Source organism: Vitis riparia, chromosome 7 (assembly GCF_004353265.1).
Source record: "Vitis riparia cultivar Riparia Gloire de Montpellier isolate 1030 chromosome 7, EGFV_Vit.rip_1.0, whole genome shotgun sequence".
Classification (NCBI taxonomy): Eukaryota; Viridiplantae; Streptophyta; class Magnoliopsida; order Vitales; family Vitaceae; genus Vitis; species Vitis riparia.
The window spans coordinates 25,837,919-25,864,275 of record NC_048437.1 but is presented as its reverse complement, the minus strand read 5'-3'; the positions used below and the strand labels follow the sequence as shown (position 1 = coordinate 25,864,275).

General features: G+C 34.6%; 5 protein-coding genes across 7 annotated transcripts; 1 reads left to right on the top strand and 4 right to left on the bottom strand.

Moving 5' to 3' along the window:
* Positions 1-3,207: 3,207 nt before the first annotated feature.
* Positions 3,208-4,537, bottom strand: LOC117918951 (short-chain dehydrogenase reductase 3b-like). Its single transcript, XM_034835949.1, has 2 exons — positions 4,342-4,537; positions 3,208-4,236 (listed from the first exon to the last, which is right to left on the bottom strand). Exons 1-2 carry the CDS (start codon positions 4,353-4,355, stop codon positions 3,462-3,464), a joined length of 789 nt encoding a protein of 262 aa, XP_034691840.1. The 5' UTR covers positions 4,356-4,537; the 3' UTR covers positions 3,208-3,461.
* A 654-nt stretch (positions 4,538-5,191) lies between these two features.
* On the bottom strand, positions 5,192-6,439 carry LOC117919302 (short-chain dehydrogenase reductase 3b-like). The gene is made up of 2 exons (XM_034836453.1): positions 6,386-6,439; positions 5,192-6,089 (listed from the first exon to the last, which is right to left on the bottom strand). The coding sequence occupies exons 1-2, from the start codon at positions 6,397-6,399 to the stop codon at positions 5,309-5,311; spliced, it is 795 nt and encodes a 264-aa protein (XP_034692344.1). The 5' UTR covers positions 6,400-6,439; the 3' UTR covers positions 5,192-5,308.
* Positions 6,440-12,790: 6,351 nt separating this feature from the next.
* On the bottom strand, positions 12,791-13,564 carry LOC117918198. The gene has a single exon (XM_034834706.1). The coding sequence runs from the start codon at positions 13,562-13,564 to the stop codon at positions 12,791-12,793; it is 774 nt and encodes a 257-aa protein (XP_034690597.1).
* Positions 13,565-16,185: 2,621 nt separating this feature from the next.
* Positions 16,186-22,285, top strand: LOC117918422 (E3 ubiquitin-protein ligase HEL2-like). Of its 3 annotated transcripts, none has more exons than XM_034835067.1 (8): positions 16,186-16,364; positions 16,481-16,665; positions 17,424-17,726; positions 19,156-19,364; positions 19,461-19,509; positions 19,590-19,679; positions 19,882-19,944; positions 20,184-22,285. In XM_034835067.1, the coding sequence occupies exons 2-8, from the start codon at positions 16,498-16,500 to the stop codon at positions 21,828-21,830; spliced, it is 2,529 nt and encodes an 842-aa protein (XP_034690958.1). In that variant the 5' UTR covers positions 16,186-16,364; positions 16,481-16,497; the 3' UTR covers positions 21,831-22,285. The 3 variants fall into 3 exon arrangements, with proteins under 3 accessions (XP_034690958.1, XP_034690960.1, XP_034690961.1); XM_034835069.1 differs by having other exon boundaries at positions 16,186-16,377; positions 16,478-16,665; XM_034835070.1 differs by having other exon boundaries at positions 16,186-16,395.
* Positions 22,286-23,005: 720 nt separating this feature from the next.
* Positions 23,006-26,334, bottom strand: LOC117917554 (autophagy-related protein 8i). The gene is made up of 5 exons (XM_034833868.1): positions 26,210-26,334; positions 26,072-26,127; positions 25,893-25,945; positions 23,429-23,547; positions 23,006-23,320 (listed from the first exon to the last, which is right to left on the bottom strand). Exons 1-5 carry the CDS (start codon positions 26,253-26,255, stop codon positions 23,205-23,207), a joined length of 390 nt encoding a protein of 129 aa, XP_034689759.1. The 5' UTR covers positions 26,256-26,334; the 3' UTR covers positions 23,006-23,204.
* Positions 26,335-26,357: the final 23 nt, after the last annotated feature.

Genomic DNA, 26,357 nt, shown 5'->3' with positions numbered 1-26,357 from the left:
GATCGTGCGGTTGGGACATACTATAAAGTAAAAATTATATAAAAAAAATTCTCATCTCCTCGCACCTTTTCTTTTTAATGGTAAATGGGTGCCGAGTAAATTAATTTAATAATTTAAGGTGACTTAATAATTTAATTTAAGTCATTCAATAAATTAAGCATATTTGATAAAATAATTTAATGATATTAAAAAATAATTTTAATAAATAAATAAAAATAATTAATTTATTCTTAAATATATATTTTCATTTTATCTTTTTATCATCATTTGTCCTAATAACTTAATGATAAGACAAAAATTATTCAAAATTCATTAAAATATTTAAAAAAACTAAAAAATAAAAAATAAAAAATAAAAATACATATATTAAAGTTATTTTATAAATTTAATTAACATAAGTATAGTTAAAGAGAAAAATATTAGTAAATAAAGATACATTAGTCTTAATATATAATTTATCATTTATCTTATCAAATTAATTTTAATTTATAAAATATTATAACTTCATTATTTGTTTTTATATTTTAGTATTTTTTTAAATAAATTTATATTTTTAATATTTTAAAATAAAAACATTCAAAATTAGAAGAATAAATATAAAAAATTTAAAAGTAAAGTGATAATAATTTTTTAAAATATGATTAATAAGATAAATGATGATATATTTAATATTAAAATTATAATTTATTTAATTTAAATGTATTTAATTTAGTAAAATAAATAATGATGAATATGATTTTTTAATATTTATATTTTTATATTTAATTATTATATAAATGATATAAAAAGCATTGTTAAGAATATTATAATATTGGTTTTTATACTTTTATTAATCAATTAAATAAAATTTAAAATAAAATAATTAGAATTAAGTTATTCTTTTATTTTTTAATAATGAAGTTTAAGATATTTAGTCTGACCGTTTACTTACAAAAGTGAACTTGGCCTAGTGGTAGCCACACCTCAACCTTTTGGCCTGATTCGAATGCCCCCGACTGCAAGAAAAATATGAAGGGGCTTGGCCCACTTGGCACAGGATTGAAGCGCTTGGCCCGTGCTTCCGAAATATCGGCGAAAACTCGTGTTGGTCCTCACCGATGGGCGAAATTTCGCTGATATTTTGCGACATTTCAAACCATATCTATGACTCGGACCATGACACACAAACTTAACCATTCAAGCAAGCTCAGTCTAAATTTGTTTTCTTCTTCATTGTCCTTTCCGTTGTTGAATTGTTGATTTAGATCCACAAAGCAACAATGAAAACAACCACCACTTCTAGCTCAATTTTTGTGTTTTTATTTTTATTTTTTTTGTTAGGTATAGGCAACATCCATTCTTATCAGTATTCCCATCGCTGGTGGACAGCAATTCCGATCAACATTAAAATACAGAAGCAGTTTGAAGATAGAAAATGAATGTAATATATAATATTACACAACATTAAACTCCCTTTTGCCCCGGGTCTCCCTTGAAAATATTAAAACGAAAAAACTACACTTTTGGCAATAGTAGGGCCTTGAACCCAAACCAATTATTATCCATTTTAACAATGCCAACTATGAACCATTAGGTTAAAACCCACATTTGTTTCGCGGGTTGTTTCCTTGAACTAAATCGTTAGCTCTGTCACTGAAAAGGTTGGTTTTTGATTTTTGACTAAATAAAAAAAGTCAAAATATGTTCAATTTAATTATATTAATTGATATCAACGAGTTATTTTTAATTGAATAAAAAAAATCAAATATTTTAGTTTTTTCTATTCAATCGAAAAACAAATACCCCAAAAGTGAAACATATATAATAAAAACTTTTCCATTGAGCTACTATGATACAAGGTTTGCAAAAAATAGGCAAGTAGCAATAGAAATTATTATAAAACCATAGGTTTATAAAAATATTAAAATAAAATCATTTTAGTCATATCTTAAATGAATAGCAGTTAGTCCTTTATATAAAATAAAATATGTTTTACTCTTTTTATATTCAAAAGGTAACAAAAAAAAAATCATATGTTTTTTAATATTTTGGTCATGTTACACCTCATCTTAATTTTTCCTTAAATATTTTTTTTCCTAATAATTATGTTGGCCCATAGTGTGATCCAACCAAAAGCAAAGCAATTGTAGGTGTAGAATCCTTCATTATGCTTGACCATCCTATGTCCCATTTCTTTAATGGAATTGAGCATGTTCCAAATTACGAACAAAATTTTTTTATTATTCTCTTAATAATGTAAAAATAGTCATGTCCAGAAAAGCCTTAATTAAACATACTAATAAAAAAAATATACAAATATATAAATATATATGAAGTTTGAACATGATTACGCCAATGGCGCTTACATTTATAAATGAGATAATAATTCTACTATATTATATGAAATTTTATAAAAGATAGAAATCGGTGTAACCATCTCATATACATTTTTCTTATTTCTTATATGTATACTATTGAAAAATCCTCTGGTCCTTCCATATGTCTATCTATAACCTATAATCTTCACTAACGTATCTCTCTCATAGCATTCTTTGATCATGGCCTAAAATATTTATGGATATTTTACTACTCATTTTTTATTTTATAAAAACATTTAATATTATAATAATATATTTATAAAATATATAAAAAATAAAATCATATACTAAGAATTTAAGAAACTTCCCAATAGGGCATAGATAGAATCTGAGACCCTTTCCTACAAGGACATGGGTGTAGTCAGTCTAACATTTATGGCAAGAGATAGGGCAAAAATATTGTGAGTTTTCATGCTCATCGTGGACATACCCTTCAAGTTTGCACATCTGCGGTCTCACAGCGCCTTGTCTTTAGACCGGCAAGTGGACGTTGATCCCAAGAATTTTGGTGTCCTCACCCCAAAATTAAGCGATCACATGTGCCATTAACAATGCTAGTCCTTTCATTTGTGGTTGCATTTAAGAATTTAATAAGATCCTCCACTCCGCCCCACTTGACAATCCCTGCATCAACAAATCCACCCAATACCTTCGCTGGCCAGAGTACAAAGATGACGTTTTACTCCTGCCCAAACATCAATATTCAATCACAACATGCCAAGTTATGGAACACAAGGATTGAAGTTAGAGCTGGAAGTGATGATACTTCCACAATAATTTACACATTAAACCATGAGCTGGAAAATGGGCACCAAAATAATCAATTTCTCCTCATCTTTTGTTTTGAAGCTTCAATCGAAATGAGCATTTTTAAGGGTCATGACATTGGCAAACGAGACTTATGAACTGAAGAAGTGGAAATTGGAAAAGATCTCATTGCAGATTACAAGGAAATGGCACATGGGAACTGTTAACAAAGTTTGACTTGCCCTGCAAGTTGAGTACAAATTTACAAAGAAGTTCAAAGAAAAAAAAATTAAAATATTTGCCACTCATCCATAAAATATTGGCCCATTGATGAACTGTGATGAGGCAGTACTGCTCTTAGAAAGCTGAGAAGCTGTGATTAACCACTGTAAACCCTCCATCTATGGCCAAGTTATGACCACTGATGTAAGCAGACTCATCAGAAGCAAGAAATACAGCAGCCTCTGCGATGTGCCTGGCCTTCAACACAATGCCTTTCAGGTTGGAGAGCGCTAGAATATTAGCTTCAACTTCACTTGGCTCCAGATTGTATGCTCTACAAGAAAGAGGTGTGGCAGTTCCAAATGGGGACACGCAGTTGACTCTAATCCCATACGCCCCCAGCTCGCTGCAGGCCGCTCGAACAAGGCCTATGAGAGCATGCTTTGAGGTGGTGTAAGCGTGCGGGCCGGCTCCCCCAAGTGCGGCTGCGACACTGGTGGTGCATATGATGGATCCTCGGATACTTCTAGCCACCATGGCTCGAGCCGCATGCTTGATTGTGGCAGCAACTCCGCGGACATTTGTAGCCATGGTGTTGTCAAAGCCCTGGAGGTCTAGTTCTAGAATTCCGGTTAAGGGGCCTATGATTCCGGCATTGCTGAACAGAACATCCAGGCTTCCATATTTGTCCAAGGTGTATGCCACTGTCTCCTCCACCTGCTTCTCATCTCTTACATCGCAGTGTCGATAACTAACCTTCTCTGATCCTATCGAGGAAATAACCTGATGGCCTAATTCATCTTGAACATCAGCTACAACAACAAAAGCCCCATTCTCTGCAAATAATCTCACAGCCTCCTCACCAATCCCACTAGCTGCGCCAGTCACAAGTGCCACCTTACCCTCCAACCTATCAAACCATATTCATCCATAAAACATCTTTGTGAGCAAAAAGGGAAAGGAAAATACAGAGATGGAAATCAAGAATCAGACATTCAAGTAGAAGGAAACTCACCTTCGCCTAGACATTGTTCTCTTGATGGGTGGCTCAAAACTTACAATTAGACTCTTGGATCGGGCAGTTTATATTAGGATTGTAGTTTGATAAATTATTAGGTTTGCAATGATGCTGAGCTCGAGAAAATAACAAGTGGAACAAACTGTATTAGCTCATTAACAATTTATTAATCCCCTTTCCATCTCTTCAGTTATTGTAGCAATTGGTAATAAAGTAAGAGAGACTAAACACATTCAGTGCTCCCAGCCATTGCCTTGGTTCAAGTCAACTAATCATAAAAGGCTAAAAAATTAAAAGAAGCTTCCTCTGTTCCTCTGCTCCTCTGTTATTGAGCAACTTTTCTCAGCAAAAGTTTTATATAGTTCTCTGGATTCATTGGCTTGTTATTAAAAGCTATATATTTGTCTACTTTTTATTGCGAATGGATCCATGATCACATGATCACTTTAGCATCATTGTCCCCTTGGTCTTGGCCATAGATCGGGTCTTCAGAAAAACAATTCCCTGAAGGGCTTTTTTCCAATCTTTTTCCTAGGCTACAATGATTGATTAGCACTAATAAGCATGGAAATCTTAAAACCTATGCACCTCCCCTTCCCTCCTTGTGTCACAACAATGCATAGGAAAAGTATAGTCACCGTCTTTTATGCATCATGTCTGGATCCAATGCTTGTGAAACTTCACTGCTGGGCTCACTCTTTCATGGATTAGTAGGCTTAATAGGGTGCGGTGCTCGAGTTAGTGACATCTCCTGTGTATCAACAGAGTATTAACCTCGGTTTCAGGTTGTGCCCTGTATTTAATTGTGAAAATGGTACCATATGCAATGCATCTTGACTTTTCAAAATTGAAAAATTAATGGCCCTGATTTAATTCGATGATCTCAGTGTCCGTAAGATGAATAGCACATGGATCAACAGCATAAAATCCATGGAGTTCAAATACAGAATTTGTGTTCAACATATTATTTCCTGAGTCTGGACCTAACAGTACTAAGAACACTAACCCCTCCATCAACAGCTAAATTATGTCCAGTTACATAAGCTGATTCATCTGAAGCAAGAAACAGAGCAGCCTCAGCTACATGTCGTGGCTTCAAAATAATTCCCTTCAAGTGTGAGAATGAAGAAGCTGATGCTTCCACTATACTTGCGTCTACATTGTACGTGCCGGTTGACAAGCGCGTGGCAACTGCAAAAGGAGAAACACAATTGACCCTGATCCCATACTGCCCTAGGTCATCAGCAGCTGCTCGGACAAGGCCGAGCACAGCATGCTTGGATGCAGTATATGCCGGAGGCCCAGAGCCCCCCATTGTTGAAGAGACACTCCCTGTGCAAATGATTGAACCGCATACTTGCTTTTCCACCATGGCTCGAGCCGCATGCTTGATGGTTGATGCGGGTCCTCGAAAATTTGTAGCTATGGTATCGTCAAAGCCATCCATGTCCATTTCAAGGATAGAGCCAATAGGGCCTGTAATGGCTGCATTGCTGAACATGATGTCCAGGGTGCCATACTTCTGTATTGCGTAGGCCACAGTTTCTTCCACTTGCCTTTCATCTCTAACATTGCAATGGAAGTAACTGGATTTCTCTGGGCCAATTGAAGCAACAACCTGATGACCCAACTCATCCTGAATGTCTGCAATCACCACAAAAGCTCCATTCTCAGCAAATAACTTTGCAGCGGCCTCACCAATTCCGCTGGCTGCCCCTGTGATTATTGCAACCTTACCCTCCAACCTGAAAACATAAACAACCAAAAGGTGGAATTAAGAAAATTATCAACAATATATGTAACCAACCACTTCCAATTATGTAGATGCCGTCCATTTTAAGCCTACATGAGACAGAGCTGGTCATTACAAATGGTATCATAACTATGCTCTCCATGCTTCTGCTATGCCACTCTAATACCATTTTTAATGACCGGCTTCATCCCATATAGATATAGTCTACTCTCTGGAATCAAAGCAGAGAATATCTATACTATTAGAAACGGGTTGTTACAACATAGAACTTGAGACAGAGATTGCTACCTCGGTTTAGACATTGATGGTTTGCAGGGAGTTTCTTCTTGAGGAATGGTCTGGTTCAATGTGCCTTTTACCTTTCATCTTGAGCTAATATAAGCCTTGTGAGGCATCTCCTTGTTTTGGATGCATGCAAAAGAGTCGCCTTGGTGCAGGGGCATGTTTTTGGTTTATGTTTGTTGTCATTGAAGTAGTCGGCAAAATATACAAATTTATGTTTATGTCTTCCTCAGTTCAATCGACAAACAAGGCCTATTTTTCTTTTTCATCCTCACTTTCTTATCGTTTAGCTGCCCCTGTAGTTTCCATATGGTTTGTGTCAGTTTGGCCGGCCCAACTCTTATTCCCTTCTTTGATGGCCGTTTATAGAACTGAAAATAAAATTAAAAGAATGAAAATGAAAATCAAAAGCAAGAATTTAAATTTTATAAAATAATTATGTGAAAATAAACTAATATCTTAAATTTTGTAAATAATTGCATATTAAAAATAATTTAAAAATTTTACTAAAATATGTGAGTATTTGGTAAAACTTAATATTTATTATTTAATCAATTAAATTAAATTTAAATTAAATTATCCTTAATTAACTTATTGCTTATTTTTTACTTTAATTATTAAAGATTAATTGATAAAATTAACTTAAAATTTATTTTCAACTATCAAATTGACACATTTACTTTCATTAATTTTAACTAATATTCATCCTTATTGATTTTAACCTATATTTATTTCAATTAATTTTAAATAATTAATTTATTTGTAAAATATCTATATTTAAAATATGGTAAGATAATCATAAAATATTTATCACAAAAAATGAGTAATGGATGTGAAATCATGATACAAAGTGTGAATAGGTAAAAATATTTAAGATTAAAAATAAGTTAATTATTTTGACTTAATATTTAAAGTTAAAATAACTTTAAGTTGTAATATTAAGTCTATGAAATCAAGGTTTGGTTAATCTCAGTTTTGATGATAACAAAACAAAGTTTAGAACTAATGATTATATTTCAAGTATGATTAGGCAAAACGATTTCTTAAGTGGCAATCACAGAAACAAATCAAGTCAAAGAGAAATCATGAAGAAAAAGACCACCTCAAAAAGAAGTATTTTTCAAGACCCAAATTTCATAAGATCTCTTTGTAAGGTTGTTGGTACACTAGGATTTTCATGCATTACATTCTTTACTTATGCACTGAAATCATCCAAGAGTTATTTTGTTTTAAATATTTTTAAAATTAGATGATTTCATGTTTTCAACTAAAACCTTGTGTCAAATGTTTTTTCAAACTTGTTTAAAAGATTTTAAGTTGAAAAAGTTGGTTGTTGAACCAAAAACGGCTCAACCGGTTGAACTAGATGAAGAACCGATTGATCCCCAGCTCAATTGGTCGAGGGTGCAAAAAAACTTTCTCTTTCTTCTAGAACAGTTGTTCAACCGGTCAAGGTTAAACCTCAACCGGTTGAGGTCCGGTCGAGGTCCAACAGTTACCTGTCAAACATTAAATGCTAACGGCTAGTCAACCTGTCGAACCCCCAATGGCTAGTTTGGTTTTTTTTCTTCTATAAAAAGACTTATATCTTCATTGTTTCTAGAACTTAACCTTCCCAAACCTTTCTTGAATATATTTGAGCCTTGGAAGAGTGTTTTGAGTGCTCCATTGTTCTAAAACTTGCATATCTTTAATACATCATTCAATCCTAATTTTCTTATATCATTTGAGCTTAAAGTTTTTGTATTAAGATTTTGTGAGATCAATTATTTGTATATCTTTGAGAGGAATATTCTCAAGTGTGGGGTATCACTTGAGTGATTGTTCAAGAGTGGTGTATCTCACTACAAGAAAATTGACTTTCAACGATAAAATATTTTGTCACTAAAAGTCTAAATTTCGTCTACAAAAACATTCCCCAACGAAAATTCTTTCGTGCCTTATTCGTCGCCCTAGACCCGTCTAAAAGTTTCATGACAAAAATCTTATTTCGTCGCCCAAAGTTTTCCTTGATGAAATAAAATTTTGTCACTAAAAGTGTTTTCCAACGAAATATTTCATCGACAAAAGTAAGAATTTTTGTCATGAAAAAAATAAAATTTGTCCCAAAAGTCGTCAATATTTAATGCCGACGAATTTTATTTTTGTTGCCAAATATTTTTGGTAACAAATTAATTTCATCGATGATAGCCTACCGTCTCTGTTAGTTGACTTGCACCCATAGTGTTAGCTCACCCGTCAAACATGTGACCAGACTCTAATACCACTTGTTTATCGAAGTGCTCTATACTTCCCAATGAGTCACCCATCCTAAGATTTCTTTGTCTGTAACACGTTTAACCACAAAGTATTTTATGACAAGGCCCCCATTTGTTCTAAAATCCAATTAGTGATCAGAATAGGGACCTTATATTATTTAAGTTCACTCTCCATAATCCATTAGGGTGGTTGTTGGCCCCCTCGTAAGGCCAACACTATTTATTTATTAAATAAGGTATGCAAGTCGACATGAATTTGACTTGAACTCAATTATACTCAACCCAAAATCATGAAAGGGTGTTAGATTCAACTCATATCAAATTTTGTCACCTCTAAACAAACCTAATGTTGAATAAGAACAAATTAGAGGACTATAGTTTATTAATAGCTAGAATAAATTCAATTCCAGACTTATGAATTAAAGTGATAAATTTGAAATATAAAATAAAAGTACAATTAAAAGATAATGTTAGGAGAATGCCAAAGTGTAATACTCATATTGACATTAATAAAATAATGATCAAAATGAAATTAGGATTCTACATCATTTTTTTTTCTTTCCCTTTCTCATCTATTCCAAAAAGAAAAAAATCAAACATAATGAAACACTATAAATATAAATCATATAATAATTTATGATATATTTCAATTATTTTTATAACTATATTTGTTTTAAATATTTGATTAAAAATGCATACAAGTATAAAAACTCCTTTACAAGTTAGTAGCCATATAAGTTACTATTTTGCAGTATAATTTAAGATTTTATTCTTAATAACTAATCAATTTTGATAAATTAGTAATTAATAATTAAAAATAATAAATATATAATTGATCAATAAAAAATAAAATAACCAATTATTAATAAAGATGTGGTTGAAAACTTTTAAAAAACTTTATATTTATATAGAATTTCACATGTGCTATATATATTAGACATTTTTTATTTTGTAAATATGAAAATAGAGCTAGGCATATAGTACTTGCAATATATGATATCTTCGTACACATAAATCATATTTGGAATTTTATGTAGGTAGAATGTTTTTATATAGACACTAGACGATTGATTTGAGAAATTTAATTTTGACCAATTATTTAAAAACCAAGTAATAATTAAGAAAAAAATCTATTAATTTAAACTAGGCAAAATGTTAGTATAAATTTACTTCTTGAGTGGATAAGGTATGATTTTGAATGAGAATAAATTAGAGGACTATAACTTATTCATAGCTAACATAAATTTAATACTACATTGAACTTGGATGGATAACTTTTACCTAATATAATAAAAATCATTTAGTAGTATTTATGTATGTGTAGCACCATATAATAATATTGAAATTTAAATAAATTTATATCATAGATGTAATCTTGCATATCTTGGATTATCTATTGTTATTATTTATATATATAAAATATAAATAACATATTACACTATAAATATTAATTGCTTAAATAATTTACATTTTTGTTATTTCATAACAATACTATTATTACATAATAGAACATTTAAATTTAAATAAATCTACATTCTAGTGTTTAATTTTATGGATCCTTAATTATTATTATTATTTATATAAATAAAATATTATAGTATAAATATGAAGTGTCAACAAATATATATTATATTATTTCATAGTATAAATCATCTACTTATTTATTAATATTCTTTATTAATATCACAATTTAATAACATTATTTGGTGACAAAATTACTCAATTTGTCAGGAAATAATATAATTACCAACGAAACCATTTTGTAAGCAAAAATAGATAAAAAGTTGTAACTTTTAGTAAGGAAATAATTTTCATCACCAAAATTATAATTAGTGATAAATATTTTCGTAGGGAAATAGTTTATTTTTGTCAGAAAAGTATTTGCGCTAAAAAAAAAAGTTTGTAGAAAATTAGTATTATTGACAACATCTAAAATTTCATCGGTAAAAGTTATTTTTAACAACAAAAGTAGAATTCACCCTTAAAATTTTTGTCACGAAAAGTACATTTTCTTGTAGTGTCTCTTGAGAAGTGTAAAGGATGTTTGGAGCCAAAAGTCTAAGAGAGTGGATTGGAACCATAATCCAATTGTATTACTTGAAGGCTTGGTTTGGAAGTCTTGAAATAATGGAACCTCAAGCTTGGGATTGAAGATAGAGGAGAGTGGATGTAAGCCGGGTTGCACCGAACCACTATAAAATCTTGTGTTTGCATTCTCTTTTCCCTACTCTTTTAATTTATATGCAATTGTCTTTATATTGTTTATTATATGCTTGCATATAATTGCCTCTTACATTCACATAGTTTAAATTTGCAAAAAGAGACCATCACCATATTCGCCCCCCTCCTCCTCTTCTAGGATGATTACTATAAGTTGGATTAACCTAATTTTTCTAACAAAGTCATTTTATTAAATATAGTTTATTTATGTATGTGGTATTTGTTTTTTTTTTTTTTACTTAATTTAAAATAAAACTTAAAACTAAATAATGTTAAGTATTAAGTTGTTTGTTTTTGTAATATTTTATTTATATTAAATACTAAAATAAAAAAAATCCTAATATGTTACTTTTTTTCAATCATTGAACCGAAAAAGTTATTAGTTCATGGTTTATTGGTCGGATTGGCGGTCGAATCGCGGTCGAATCGGTGACATCATAAATATATATTTTATTAAAAATTAATAAATTAATAAATTCTATCTATCAATAAGCTGGTAACTGAAGTCATTATTTGATTTCAAGTTAGGGATTTACCCCAATTAATGATGTCCAACAGCAAATAACAGAATAATCGAAATGAAAGAATGAAAAAAAGTTTGCCCAGCCGTGAGGGAGGGTACCCCGGTTCGATCCAAATCTGGTCCAATTGACCGGACCAGACCAGAACCGTGACTAGCTGATGGTTGGATCGAAACTGTGACTGGCCGGTACAGTTTGGTTTTTAAAACATTGCTTTTTTTCAATTAGTAAAAGTCAAAATATTTGACTTTTTTTTTTCTATTCAATAAAAAATTTAAAGTAAGACATAAAAAAATATAAAACAAATAACCTAAAGTCAAAAAATAAATCACTTTTAACAAAAAAAACTAAAAAATCTGATTACTTGAATTAAGTTATTAAATTGATTTGTCATACATCTTTTTAGTCATTTCCCAATTTTCTCTAGACTTTTATTTGTTTATTAAATTGTTTTTCTAAATGAAAAATAAAATAATGTTAAACTTTTATATTTAACCACAAAAAAAATAGTTATTGAATTTTATTTTTGAGAATGTTATATTAAAATTATTTTTATAAAAAATAATTTATATATTTTAATATTTTTTAATTAAATAAAAATAATTCTCCTACGGCATTTAGTGAAAAATATGAGTCCTTTCAGTAGGAGTAAAAATTTGGTAAATAACAACTAACAAGGGAGAAACTACTAAAAAAGAGTTGAGAATTCAAAATTATTGTGAATTACAAAATCTAGGAGGGTGAGGATGATGGGGAGGTGAGAGTGGCAAAGGCGTGTCCTAACAATCTGTTACACGTGGCAAGCTGAGACGTGCAGAATCGTAACGAAATTTGCATGGGGTACTGCAGCAGGTGGCCTGGGATTCTGCACCACCACAACGCTGAGCGCAATCCTATTCCGTACGGGGCTATGGCGTGAAATTAAACCTTCCAAGGCTACAGCTGGTAAACTTCGTTGCCAAAAGAAGTATGGATGAACAGGAACCATAACCAGACAGATTGAACTAAAATGGCCTGTTTGGCTTTCGAGAAAGCACGGGAAAATGAAAAAAAAAATAAGGAAAATAAATATAGGTGAGTAATCTGCATTCTGAAATTAACAGAAATAACTCTTCCATTTAAGAATCAAAGCAACATCGTCCAAGAACCATGGAAAGAAACCCTAAATCTTCTGCAAAGAAACCCAAAATGATATTTCGCTGGCGCAGATTCCATTCAAAGTTTCTCACATAGAAAGCACCAGTGAACCCTAATCTACCTTCTGCTGTAAACGAACCCAAAAAAGAGTGGATCTCATTCTAATATTAGGAAGCATATTGTAAAACCCTACTCTACTGAAGATCATTCCAGACAACTAAAAGAACCAAAGACAAAGAAAACGGTAATCAAGAAATCTGCACCAGTTGGTCTCGCTAGTTCTTCTTGTTCTTGTTCCTGTTCTTCTTCTTGTTCTTCCTGGGAGCAGAATGATCCTTGATCATATCGTATAGCTGAGTCCCGATGAGAAAGCAAAGGTATGGATCGACAGTAGCATAGGCGGCCTTCTCGCAGGTGAGCACTCTGTCGTACCAGTCGTAATGACTCCTATCGTACCACTTCATATCCTTCTCTGGCCGAACCACATCCATGTGCTTCCCCAACACCGCCTTCGCCAGCCGGTCTAGATCATAGCGACCAAGATCCAGATCCTCCCTTCGCAGCCCCTCAAAAGCCAAAGTCCCCAAATCCACTGTGTTCACCATCTTCAACCTTTGCTCCCGCAGCATCCTCTTCGCCAGCGTCTTCATACCAACACCAACAGCAACAACGTTTGGATCAGAGAAAAACTCTGTTACGCACCTCGGCGGGTCGTCGCCAGGCTCCGGCAACTGGTAGATGAGACATTGCGAGCCGATGCAGAGCTGAAGGATGCCGTAGGGATCGTCACCGGGGTCGCTGCAGGCGACGTTTTTTAACCAATCGGCTTCAACCTCGGCACAGACGCCGACGACTATCTTCCCGTGGCTGTTCCGGCAGCTTTTCAAAACTTCTTTGAACCACTTGCCGGCGGTGAAATCACAGAACGTGGAAATGGTGAAGATGCGATGTGTGCGCTCGTTCTTGAGGTCCTCCACGAACACTTTGTAGGCGTTGTAAACATATCTCCTATCGTCTACGACGTCCTTCTTCGCTGTGATTCTCAGCATCGTTCCTTCACCAGAGACACAGGAACACAAACAACCGGAAAAGAGAGACGGTGAGAAAGGTAGGGTGAGGTGATCTCTTTTTCCTTACTTAGAGGCGAAGTTCAAAAATGAAATCATTTCATTTTAGTTTCACTGGCTTGGGTATTTATTATGTTGTAATTTCATTAAATACCAAACTGTTAATATGTGTTTGATAATTGAAATTCCTAGTAACTAATCTCATATTTTCATGTTGTGGAAAGTATTAATTTATTATTTTATTTTATCTTAAATTTACCATGTCTTCCATATACTCTTCTTTCTTTTCTTAGCTGGCATCATATTCCATTGAAGAAATAGACATGTAATGATTTAATAATTTAATTTTTATGTTTTAAATAATAAAAAAATTAAGGTAGTGTTTGGTTGAAAACAATTTTGAATTGTATCAATTTTTTAGAGGATTTTTGAATTAAATTTGATGAAATAATCCTAAATTTGTAATAATAATCTCTTCGGTATTTGAACTTTGAAAAGCAAGATATAAATGTCTTTCAACATTTGGATTCTTTTTATATAAGTTTTGGAAGAAAATATTACTTTTACTTGTGAAGATGAAGTGTACTTTTATCAAACATAGTTCATTTTGTAAGTTAAAATATATAGAGAATTAAAGTTTGTTTGGCGCTTGATTTAAAAATAATTTTATGTTTTTAAAAATAGAAAAACTTTCTAACACTGTTTTGATTGCTACTATTTGAGAATAATTTTTAAAAACAAAGATAAAATTTTCACCTGTTTTTAAAAATAAAATGATTTGATTATGTTTTTTTAAACTTATTTTTAAAAATCGGTTTGTTCAACCGTTGACCGATCCGATTTACTCTAGATCGCATTTTTTATCCGGTTCAAGTTATCCCCTTATTTTGTAAACATGGAAGGCGAGCCTTGTCTTTTTATGACAAAGTCCACACCCACCCCAACCATTTTGTGGGTTGAGGCTTGAGCCCAGGTGATGCATGTGCCCTCTGTGAGGATGGCTTTTATAGGCATCTTTGCATCCTTATTTCTCTCATAATTCGATCTGGGATTGCTAACTAATATCAATGAAAAAAATATAACAAATCTCCACCAAAAGGGTTTGAACCTTGGACCTCAGGTCCAGTTATCAACCTAGGACACCACTCGACTATAAAACAAAGAAAATAAGTAAAAATTATTTTCAACTATTTTTTAAAATAAAAAGAAAACATAAACCGATTTGATTATGTTTTTTTAAACTTATTTTTAAAAAATGTTTAAACATATACATTTTATCAATGTTTTAAAAATCGGATTGAACCAGCCAGGCTGTTCAACCGTTGACTGGTCACATTTCCAGTCCGGTTTACTCTATTAAATCGTATGGATGGGTATTGGATCGGTCACGAACCGCCTAAACCAGTGATCGAATCGGTGACCCGGTGGAATCAAACAGTTCTAAACGAACTGAACGATTCAAGTTATCCCCTTATTTTGTAAACATGGAAGGGTTCCATTGGGTTTAAGTGTTTTTGGCTAAAGCCCATGCTGCCCTGTCTTATTATGACAAAGCCCACACCCACCCCAACCATTTTGTGGGTTGAGTCTTGAGCCCAGGTGATGCATGTGTCCTCAGGTCCTGTTATCAACATAGGACACGACTCTACTACATACATTTTGTCATCAAATATGCCAAACAAAACAATATACATTAAATTTTAATTTTTTTATAATATTAAATAAAAATAATATAATATTTTTTAAAATGAAAAAATTAGTTTAAATTTTCATTTTCATTTTTAATATATTCACATTTAAATATTATTCATATTTCATTTAATAAATTTTAAAATATTAATATGATTTAATTTAATAATATCAAAGATATAAAATAATATTAATGATTTTTAATTTATTCATATATATTTTAAAAAATTCATAATTATTTTTAATTTTAATAATATATAGGTTACATATTTATGATGTCACCGGTTCGACCGTGGTTTGACTACCGGTCCAATCAGTGAACCGTGAACAGGTAATTTTTTGGGTTCGATCAGTTTGATTATGAAAATATTGCATTTTATAGTGAATTGGAACACCTCGCCAAATATGTCTATTCCTTATTTATAAACTACCATCTAAGTCGTTATTTGTAAGTGTTTACAATAATTCTCTAGAACATTCGACACAATTTCAAGGACTTCAATCTAACAATGGAGATGTGCAAATGTCTAGGAATCATTCTAGAAGCTAGTAAATGTATATAAGCTGCATAATGGGACAATTCAAAATTTCCAAGATTGCATTTTAATTTATTATATGAGTTGCACTTAGGCCCGCCTCCTACTGTCAGTCTACTTGACCTGTGCCACACATTTCATACATCCATATATATATATATATATATATACGCCCGACGCCGAATAAAGGAAGGACAAATGCAAATCAAAGAAAGTAAGAGCACAAGATAACAACGCTAAGTTTTTGCGTGACGGCCAAGAGTGACTTTTTCAAGGGCATTTTAGTATTTTATAATTAAGCTTGTCGGCCTACCACTCTCTTATTTTGTTCTCGCGATTCTCCGCTCCACTATTTGAGTCCGCAACCTTTGATTGACTTGGTTTCAATTGTTCGAAAATGCCCCTACCGGTTTTGGCCCTTGGGCGTTCCTAAAATGATTGAAGCACTTCCTTTTATTTCCAAGGAAGCTTTTTGGTTCAACTCGGATTCCCAAAGCCGATCTATTTCTATTTTCTATATATAATTCACCGGTTCCACGAACCCTAGAAATCATCGTGTAAGCGCACCACCGGTGTCCTGGATTATATGTTTGTTTTAAAACCCTAGATCTTCATCTTCATCTTCTTTAACCAGTCTTTAATCTCTCTTCCTTTCGATCTCTCTCATACACAGAGAAAGAGAAGAGAGCAATGGACGATAGCTGTGCCGTTTGCGCCGAGACTCTCGAATGGGTTTCGTACGGACCATGTGGCCATCGCGATGTGTGCTCGACTTGCGTGGCTCGTCTTCGCTTCATCTGCGACGATCGCCGTTGCTGCATCTGCAAAACCGAGTGCAACGTTGTCTTTGTCACGAAGGTTCCTGTCTTTCTTTTACCTTTTGACACTTGTTGAATCTGTAATTGTTTGATTCTTGATTGAGTATACCGTTTGGTTGCTGAGAAATTAGGGGAAATGAAGCTGTCGGGTTAACTAGTCAATTATTTGGTTGAGTTGAGTTAAAATTGTGGTTTTATTCTTTTTGTAAATGAAGTAAAAACAGCAATTAATTGGAAAAATTTAGATTTCGTTGTCATTTTTTTTCTCTTTCCCTCCGTTTTCTATGGGCAAAACAGGCTAAGGTTGATAAATAGAAAAAACTTGTGAGAGTAAGTTAAAGTTGCATTCCCTTGGGATAAAGTATTTGATAAATGGAACCTAGTTGCATTTAGTTTGTTAATTTGTATTCTGTTCAATTTGAGCAATACATATGGGTCTATTGGAGTTGCTATTGTTTAAGGTTGAACTTCAAGACTTTAAGTTTACGATCCTTACTTTATGCACTTTATCAAATTATATGAAGTTGGTTCTCACGAGTTCCGAGAGTTTTCTTTCCTGTTCTGCTTAGTTGAGTGTTTATGATTCTTTTAGGTATATTTGTTGGATTTGTGATTGTTGAATTCACACAAAATATTCGATTTAAATGTGATTTGATTTTTCAATAATAAGAACATAAATGGGGATACTTTGGCATTCAGTGTTGCTGATCTGAAATATGCAACTAGAAAGAGGGACTGGTAGATATGAATGTTTAGCATTCAGTTCTGATTTTTATTTTGATTTTTACAATTGTGCAGGCCTTAGGAGATTATACAAGAATGGTTAATGATTTTTCAATCCTGCCGACTGAATCAAGGGAGGGTCAAGTGGGAATGTACTGGTATCATGAGGACACACAAGCATTTTTTGATGATGTGGACCACTACAAGATGATCAAGGCAATGTGCAGGCTTTCTTGCAGTGTATGTGACCAGATGGAGGAACAATCAAATGATGGCTCAAAGAGAAGGCAAAAGTTTAGGAATATTGACCAGTTGAAGGGTCATTTATTCCATCGGCATAAATTGTTCATGTGCAGTTTGTGTTTGGAAGGAAGAAAAGTGAGTTCCATATCTGTGACATCTTATATGATATTTACCCTCTGTCTATCTGTGTATACACACAATTCAGATGTCATCCTTCCGTTGTCCTCCAAATTTGTTCTTATGAATTCGTCTTTAGCTGTGCTTTTCTTTAAAATAGGTGTTTAATATATAATGCATTCTTTTTGAAAAAGAACACAAGTAACTCTAAATATTAAGAAATTCCATGTTTGATTTGTGGATTCATTAGTCTCCTAGCAAAAAGGAAATCTATCCTTGATCCAACAACCCTAAACCTTACTTTTCCATATATAAATGCCTTCTGACCATGTCAAAATCTGTTTAATCTGCAGCTAAGCCCACTTAAGTACCTTCATTGCTTCATGAAGCAAAAGTAAATAAGGATCAAATATCCTCAAAAGACAAAAGCAACAATAAAAGAAAGTACTGCAAGAACATCCAAACAGCCCAACCACTAGCCACAAAGTCAATTATCCCCTTGACCACTGATATCTCTGAACTCTCTTATCAAGTCTGACCTTTTCCCTGTGATCGGTTCATTAGTGGCTCTTTTATCTTCTGGTAGACTTTCTTTCTAGTTAAACAGAAGTAATGCATTTTTTGGAATATAAAAAGAACAAATTGACATAGTGTTGGTGTCTATAATGTTTTCCTGAGTGTCACAAATGAAGTTTATTTGTCTCTTAGGTGGTTGGTATTGTTCAGCCAAAATACTATAGTGTTCTGCTTTATTTGCTTTATATGCCCCACCATTGGATGAGAGCTGCATGTTTGTTATTCTATTGCATAAATGATTCTAATGTGCGATGAAATGAGGGATTGGTAGAAAGAGGAGAATAGTGAGGGGAATGTAGCATACGATGAGATAGGTTCTATGGCTGAAATTAATGCTGGCTCTCTGGAAATCTGGTTTTGACATCTTTTTCACGGTTATGGATGACATCAGCTGGAATGATTTGCTTTGGTGGTTTAAGTAGAATCAAGTCTTGCAGAAGCCACCCTACAGATCTGTCAGTAAGTTACAAGATGAAAGGGAAAATCACTGTGTGCTGTGGTGTGAAAAAAACTTTTGGCAGAATGTTCTTCAAATGCACTTTCAGTTTCAATGCTATGGCATTATATCACTAGAATGGAACTGCAGAATGCAGAGTTCGCTAAACATGAACAACTCATTGGGGCTGACTTTGGGTCTGAATTGTTTTGATTCTAATAATTTGGTGCAGACATCCTGATATGGAATGGAAGTTGGGATGGGGCTCTGTTTGTTGCTGTAGGTTTTAATAATTTCTTCTTCCTTTTGTTTGCATGTTGATTTCACTAGCTTTGCATGAATTAGATATTTGTGCATGATTAAAGCCTATTGACCTGTGGTTCTTTTTTCTTTTTTTGAACAGTCATCTCACTGGCTTTTCTTGGAATGTAACAGGTATTTATTTGTGAACAAAAGCTCTACAATAGAGCACAGTTGAATCAGCATATAAACACAGGTGACTCTGAGGTGGATGGAAATGAGGCTGAAAGAGGTGGCTTCATGGGGCATCCGATGTGCGACTTCTGTAGAAGCCCATTTTATGGAGATAATGAGCTGTACTCGCATATGTCCACGGAACATTATACCTGTCATATATGCCAAAGGTATTACATGCCATCTGTCAATAATAGAATGATATACAACGATTTCAGTTCAAGGCATGTTTACCTTACATAGTTCTTTGGTTCTATTCAATGCAGGCAGAACCCTGGACAATTTGAATACTATAAAAATTATGATGACCTAGAGGTAAGTTACAATGACCGCTCCTTTTCTTTAATGTTTCCAAGTTCAAATGTATCTGTATAAAACTCTTTTGTTTGTTACAGATCCATTTCCGGAGAGACCATTTCTTATGTGAGGACGAAGCCTGCCTTGCAAAAAAGTTTGTTGTCTTTCAATCTGAAGCAGAAATGAAGGTGATTTCTTAGAGCATAGATGGCCGCCTTTCATTATATGCTTGAGCATTTATTTATTTGTTTTTGTTGATTTTCTTTGGAGGATTATTTTGAATCTTGCACTGTTTGGGGATAAGTGTTGTGGAAGCTATGTTGCTTTAGATTCACTTTTCCTGCATCCTGAATTTCTTCTATTCATTGGGTGTTTTTCTTGTTATTCCAGAGGCATAATGCTATAGAACATGGAGGACGTATGTCTCGCTCTAAACGTAATGCTGCTCTTCAGGCATGTATTATTTTTCTAATTCTGAGATCATCTTTAGAGGATCCAATTTGTTATAAAAGATTTTTGTCCACATTATCCTGCCTCTTGATTTGCAATTCTAGATACTCGCTCTACGTTGTTCATTTCTCTTGCATTCAGATCTCATATGTTAATTCTCTCTCTTTCTCTCTCCAACTTCATGTTGGGGGATGTTGTAAACATAACAATCTGGTGCTCCCTCTTCTCCCTTTTTATTGCAGATACCAACAAGTTTTCGCTATCGAAGAAGTACTGAACAAGATCATCGCCGTGGAAGAGGAAGGACATTTAATCGTGATTCCTCTGCTGATCAACTCTCCTTGGCCATTCAAGCTAGTTTGGAGACAGCTAATGCAAGTGACACATATCATGATCCACCCCCATCATCATCATCCAGCACTCAGGCAGTTTCTGATCATTATGATAGCGATCCCATAATGCAGCCATTTGAATCGTTGGCTATGACAGATTCTGAATCTTCTTCGAGATATCGTCAAGCCTTGGGTCATAACCCAATGAATGTACCTCTTGTGGAGTCTTCCTTTCCTCCTCTCGCCACGGCACCCAGCAGCAGTCTACCAAAACCCAAACTTGACTCAGAAGGTTTGCCGAAAAATACCATGGCTGCACGTCTCCGCCGTCCAGGTAAGGCAAATGTTCTCCATTCAGGTCAGGGTTGGCCAGCCCCAAATCGTGGATCAGTCCCACTATCAAGTAGTGCAACTCAATCTAAGGTTGCAAATATTGCACCTGTGCCATCATCTAGTCTGGATCAGGTTAAGCCAGCAACTGGTAGTGGATCTGCTCCAAACAGCTATGCTAGTTTTGCTCAGGCTCGACCCACAACAGTGCATGGATTTGCATCATCTGGTTCTTCAAGTAACTCAGGCAGCATAAGTAGGATCAGCCACTCTGCATCAGCCCCAAATCTTGCTGATAGCAAATCTTTTGATCCTTCTGTGTCTGATTTTCCTCCAGTTTCTGCAACACAAAAGCAAAAGTTGCCAACAATTACCCAGCCCGTGCTGAATGCAGAAGCTGTTCACACTGCAAACAAGTCTCTGGTGGAAAAGATCCGTGCTGCTCTTGAATTTGATGAAGACAAATACACCGCTTTTAAAGACATATCCGGGCAGTATCGGCAAGGTTCAATTGACACCGCAGTATATCTGGCTTATGTTCAGCAGTTTGGTTTGTCACATCTTGTTCTTGAATTGGCTAGACTCTGTCCTGATGCTCGGAAGCAGAAAGAACTTTTAGAGACCTATAATGCTAGTGTACGGAGCAGTGGTTTACAAGAAAATGGTTGGGGGCATGGCAATGTCCATTTTAAAGACAAAAAGATCTCCAAGAAAGGTAAAGGAAAACCTGTAGTTGTGGAGGACAGTAATGTGAAGGATACATTAGCAGATAGCATCATTAACACAGTTAGGAACCTTCAGTCCACCTTCAAGCCTTCAGAAGAAGAGGTGGAGGTGTTGTCAAAGGATGGGTACCGTGGTGCAAAAGGCAAATCAAAGGGAGTGATTGATGAGCAACAGTCAGATCTGAGTTCTGCTAGAGAACCCTTACCAAAGCTGAGTGCCCAAAATGAGGTGCCATCACCGGGTGGTGGATCTAATCAAAATTTAGGGGCTGCGAGTGGAGGAAGTCAGCGACGGAAGAAAGCATCAAAATTCCTCAGAGCCCGTCTGGGTGATGGTTCAGTGGGTGCACTTCTGAACTCCCAAGATCCTGACCCAGATCCAGATCCAGTGGAGGAAACATTAGATGCAAACATGAATCCGGCTGAAGGCTTACCAGTTCATGGTGTTTGGCGGAATGGTGGTGGTCAGAGACTTTTTAGCAATGGCCAGAAGAGATTCTAAACTACATTGGCATGAACTTTTCTGAAGTGCTGTCAATAGATGGATAAGTTTTGATTTTTGTTCTCCAATCATGTGTTTCAAAGTTGTTATCATGATGAGTTGGCTGATTTAAACCAGTATAGGCAAATGAATTCTGTGTAGCAGTGGAAGTTGATTGGGAATGATGCTGCATGAGTAGTAGGTCATTTGTGTTTTGATGACTTTCAAGTGTTTGCATATAGAAATGACAACTTGAGGTCCAGGCATTGTTTGATCCTTCTTTTTCCTAGTTCAGACAACTGTATTGCAGTTTGTTTGACCCCTTTATCTTCCTTTTTGTTTTGTGAAAAAAAGAATACAAGTGTGAATATAGTTTTGGCGCATTTGTGAAGTTCAATGACTCTCTAATCATGTGTTACCTATGAACCCTCGTATCTTTGTACTCCCTTTCATTATATATTTCCTATGTTCTCTCACATCTTTTCACCTGCTAAATAGGTATTGTTGAAGTGAACGGACAACTTCAATGATTGTCTACCTCTTATGAACCCTTCTTTTAAATTTGCATCCCAGGGACTTTGTGCTCTGCTTTTCAGTTGCATCTTTGAAGGTGTTGGAGTGTATGGTCGGGAGTTAAGATTATAGCAAGAATAAACATGTGGGCCACAATTCTCTATGGTGATTGTTATGAGATTTTCAAAATCTGGGACCCTAAGAAATTCAGCAATGCATTCTACATAAGTTGCTCTGCTAGTACTAGAAGTGACAGTGGTAGTAGCTTGATCACATCAATGACAGGCGCTTTAGGTATGCTCGATTATGCAACCAACATGCCTCTGCTAGGAGAAATGTCATTCTCTTCGTCTGACATCCATTCAACTTACATTTTAGTGAAGGCAGTTTTTTTCCATCTTCGTTATGAAAGCAGATTTTATTTTATTTTTAAAACAATTGTAAGGTACTTTTATTTGTTTTTTATAGAGTGCTCTAATTAACAATTAAAAAGACTGGAAAAATAAATATACAATAATTTTATGGAGAAAACTGTATTTTATATTTGAGTTTCCAAATATAATTTTGTTTCCCAAAAATAATTGCAAACTGTTTTTAAAAATTGTTTTTTTCAGAATGGTTTTCAATACATTACCAAAAATACCAAAAGATGGGAAATTCTCACATTCAGTCTCTATAGAATAGAAGTGATAAGAAGCTAAACCCCTTTGATAAATAACATAGAAGTTCAGCAACAACAGTCACAAATGTAACATTCGCATTTCCTTTACCTGGAATACAATGATATAACTTTAGGACTTTTCTCATATATAAAGATTGTATCCAACAATTATTTCACACAGAGGAGAAGCAGATTGAAGATTCTACAACAATGTACGGAGCTCAGTGTCCATGTATCTGGATATCACCATATCCAAAAGTTTTCTCGCTGCTGTAAGACATGTACAGGAACCCGTCCTCATCCTTGAAGGATTCATAGACAGTGTCCATCAAACTCGCTGCAAGTAGACATATGTGTAAAAAATATCAGCAGATTATCAGGGCAAAAACCTTCATGCAATGAATCCACAGAAGATATGAACCAAGTGATTTAATGGCATTTCTACCTGTTTGAGGTAAGGTATTCTCCACAAATACGAAAAGAGCTTTTCCGGGAGTCAGATGAAGCCTGATACTTAAGATGTGAATGAATTGCCCAACAGACATGTCCCGGGGAACCAGGAATCTAATAACAAAGGGAAAATGGCAAAATGTTAAGCCAAGTTACTTCAATATCCTTTAAAATAGCAGAAAAAGGCAACCCTAAACTGTAGGCTAGGTAGTGGATTCTTTTACCTCTGTGACAATTACAGAGGACTGCACTTTGAAGAGAGAGAGAGGAGGAAATCCCTGACCACCTTAAAATAAATACAAAACTGATTTAATAAAGTGGCAGGGATGAGAAACTGAAGTTCAATCAGCTTTCTTGATATGCTTGGTTGTAAATAGCTAACTGGGAGAAAATGTGTATGGTGATATTCAAGGGGACTTCCTTTGAGGAGGGGGGAGGCTTGTAGAAGAAGCTCCCATTTAGGTAGCTGGTCTGTTGTTCAATTGAACAAAAAGAATGGAGGTCTTGGCATCAGGAGTCTTCACACTCTAAACAAGGTTCTCCTTGGTATGGGACGGATATTTGCTTCAGAGAGAGGATCCCTTTGAAACAAGTCATAGCTAGAAAATTTGGGGCTAATGAAGGGGGGTGGTGTTTAAGGATGTGAAAGACATCTATGGGATAGGGTTGTGGAAGGTTATTAGAAATGAGTAAGAGGTCTTTGGAAGTAGATCTCACTTCATAGTGGATAACACAAGAAGAGTATAAATTCAGAAAGATAGTGGGGGGAAAGCTCTTTGGAAGGGATCCTTTTGGTGTTATTCTCTACAACTATTGATAAAGACACTTGAGTAGCAGAGATGAGGGAGCAAGTTGGAGAAGGGGGTCGGCGAAATCCCCAATTTCAGAAATAGTTGCATGATTAGGAAAGAGTAGAGGCCTTTTTTAGAAGACTTCAATCAACCTGGATTAGAAGGGATGAGGAGAATAGATTGGGTTGGAAAGAAGCTAAGTGTGACAAACAAATCCTACTGCTCTTCTCTACCATGGGGAAGAAGTGAGCCTTTCCTTGCAAGCATAGTATAGACGGATTTTAACCATTGACCAACTAAGCAGGGGATGGATTTTGCCAGACTAATGTTACATGTGTAAAGGAGATGAGGAGTCAGTTGACCATATGCTCTTACACTACTCCAAAGTGAGAATTTTGTGGCAGCTAGTTTTTTCTCCTTTGGAAGTGATTTAGGTAATGCACTCTTTGGTAAGAGGAAACCTATTGGGTTGGCATGGTTCTTTTGTGGGAAGAAGCTGAAGAAAGATTGGAGGACTGCTCCTTTGTGTATTTTCTGGAGGATATTATGGATGGAAAGAAACAGGAGGTAATTCAAAGACGCTGAATAGTCGAACCAATCAATCAAATCTTCCTTTATGTTTATCTTTTTGAATTGGGTTAGAGTATACATAGATGGCTATTCCCTAACCATGATAGGATTTATAGATTGGTTGAGCTCAAGGTAGGTAGAGGAAGTTTGTATCATGTGTTCTCTCTGCCTTTCTTCTTGTCTGATGACACTTCTTGTATACATTGTGTGCACTTAGGTGTGTCCTTTTTCAGGCACCTTTGATTTATTCTCTCTTTTACCTATAAAACGAAAAGAAAAGAAAAGAGAATGTGCACGGACTTGAATTTTCTAATGAAGCTAGAATCAATGAAGCCGAACTCAGCTTCTTCATCTGCTTTGCTGAACATTAGGGAGGCATAGGAAATATGTCTAGGATTTTTGTGTTCTAAAAGTACTTGAAAGTTGTGAAGGACAATCAACTTCATCATTTGCTTTACTTAACAAATGACAAATCTCATGGAAATACGCCTAGGATTTTCTATCCTAACAACATTAGAAGCCAGACCAATTGGAAAAGTCAGCAGCAAGAGCTCCAGACAACATTATACATTTTATGGGTCCCTAGCTACAAGTGAAAGAAAATTTTCCTTTAGTTAAATGCAACACTTGGCAAAGTATGAATTCCACAATATTCTCATTAAGAAACACAAAGTTGGGAAGATTTAAAAAAAATGTAAAAAATGTAAAAAAAATAAAAAATAAAAATGAATGTCATTGAAATGGCCTTCAGTAGAAATGGGACCATTGTCATCCACACAAACAGCCCCAAATAGATAGTACAAGAATATCAGTTCTGTGCTGGTAATTACAACTTATCCTCAGCTTCCATAGATCAAGTTATGATTAAGAAAAAAAAAAAAAATCAAACCCCTCCATTGAAATATAAACCAGTTGGACTTAGGTCTTTATTTACAAAAAGGAAAAACAACATGAAATGTAACTTAAGTAACCAAATACTTCTAACACTGCAACTGAGTCAAAGGATTACAGCAAAGACTAGTTCACAATCAGCAGTTTATTCCGATCAAACACAAAAGACTATAATTCATATGATAGAATTAAACATTCTGAACTCACTTTTTCTTTTCCATATCGGGAAGGTCGGTTTTTGAATACCTTTCAGCAATCACCTAAACAAAACAAAGTCAGAAAATTGAAACAAATAAATCGTATTATCTGGGTTGCGGCTGTGAGCAAAAACAGAATTGAAAAATTCAAAGAGTTGGGCAATTTGGATCGGGGGTTGGTGGGCTTACCGGGACTCGATCTGGGTATTTGGCGATGATGTCTCGGGATTCTTCCAATCGTTCTTCTGTCGAAGAAGAAAGATATGACGTGGGGAGATGATCAAGGAATTTCAATAAGGAAAAGAGCTAACAAAAGAAAAAACGTACCGTATGAGAACTCGTCCTTGAATGATGACATGCTCTTCTTCCCCATTGATGATGCGTTGGTCGAGATGTTAAGGAACAGAAGGTTTTTAAGGAGAAGACGTAAACCCTAGCTCAGAACTAATTTTGCTGTTTGATTCGGTTAAGGACA

Bases quoted from the DNA above. Each gene is read 5' to 3' on its own strand.
- LOC117918198 (XM_034834706.1), bottom strand. From the start codon at position 13,564: ATGCTGAGAATCACAGCGAAGAAGGACGTCGTAGACGATAGGAGATAT.
- LOC117918422 (XM_034835067.1), top strand. From the start codon at position 16,498: ATGGACGATAGCTGTGCCGTTTGCGCCGAGACTCTCGAATGGGTTTCG. The intron at 17,727-19,155 runs GTGAGTTCCATA...GGAATGTAACAG, and splicing joins TGTGTTTGGAAGGAAGAAAA to GTATTTATTTGTGAACAAAA. The intron at 19,365-19,460 runs GTATTACATGCC...TATTCAATGCAG, and splicing joins ACCTGTCATATATGCCAAAG to GCAGAACCCTGGACAATTTG.
- LOC117917554 (XM_034833868.1), bottom strand. From the start codon at position 26,255: ATGGGGAAGAAGAGCATGTCATCATTCAAGGACGAGTTCTCATACG. The intron at 25,946-26,071 runs GTAAGCCCACCA...TGTTTTGTTTAG, and splicing joins AATACCCAGATCGAGTCCCG to GTGATTGCTGAAAGGTATTC. The intron at 23,321-23,428 runs GTAGAAATGCCA...GTCTACTTGCAG, and splicing joins GAATACCTTACCTCAAACAG to CGAGTTTGATGGACACTGTC.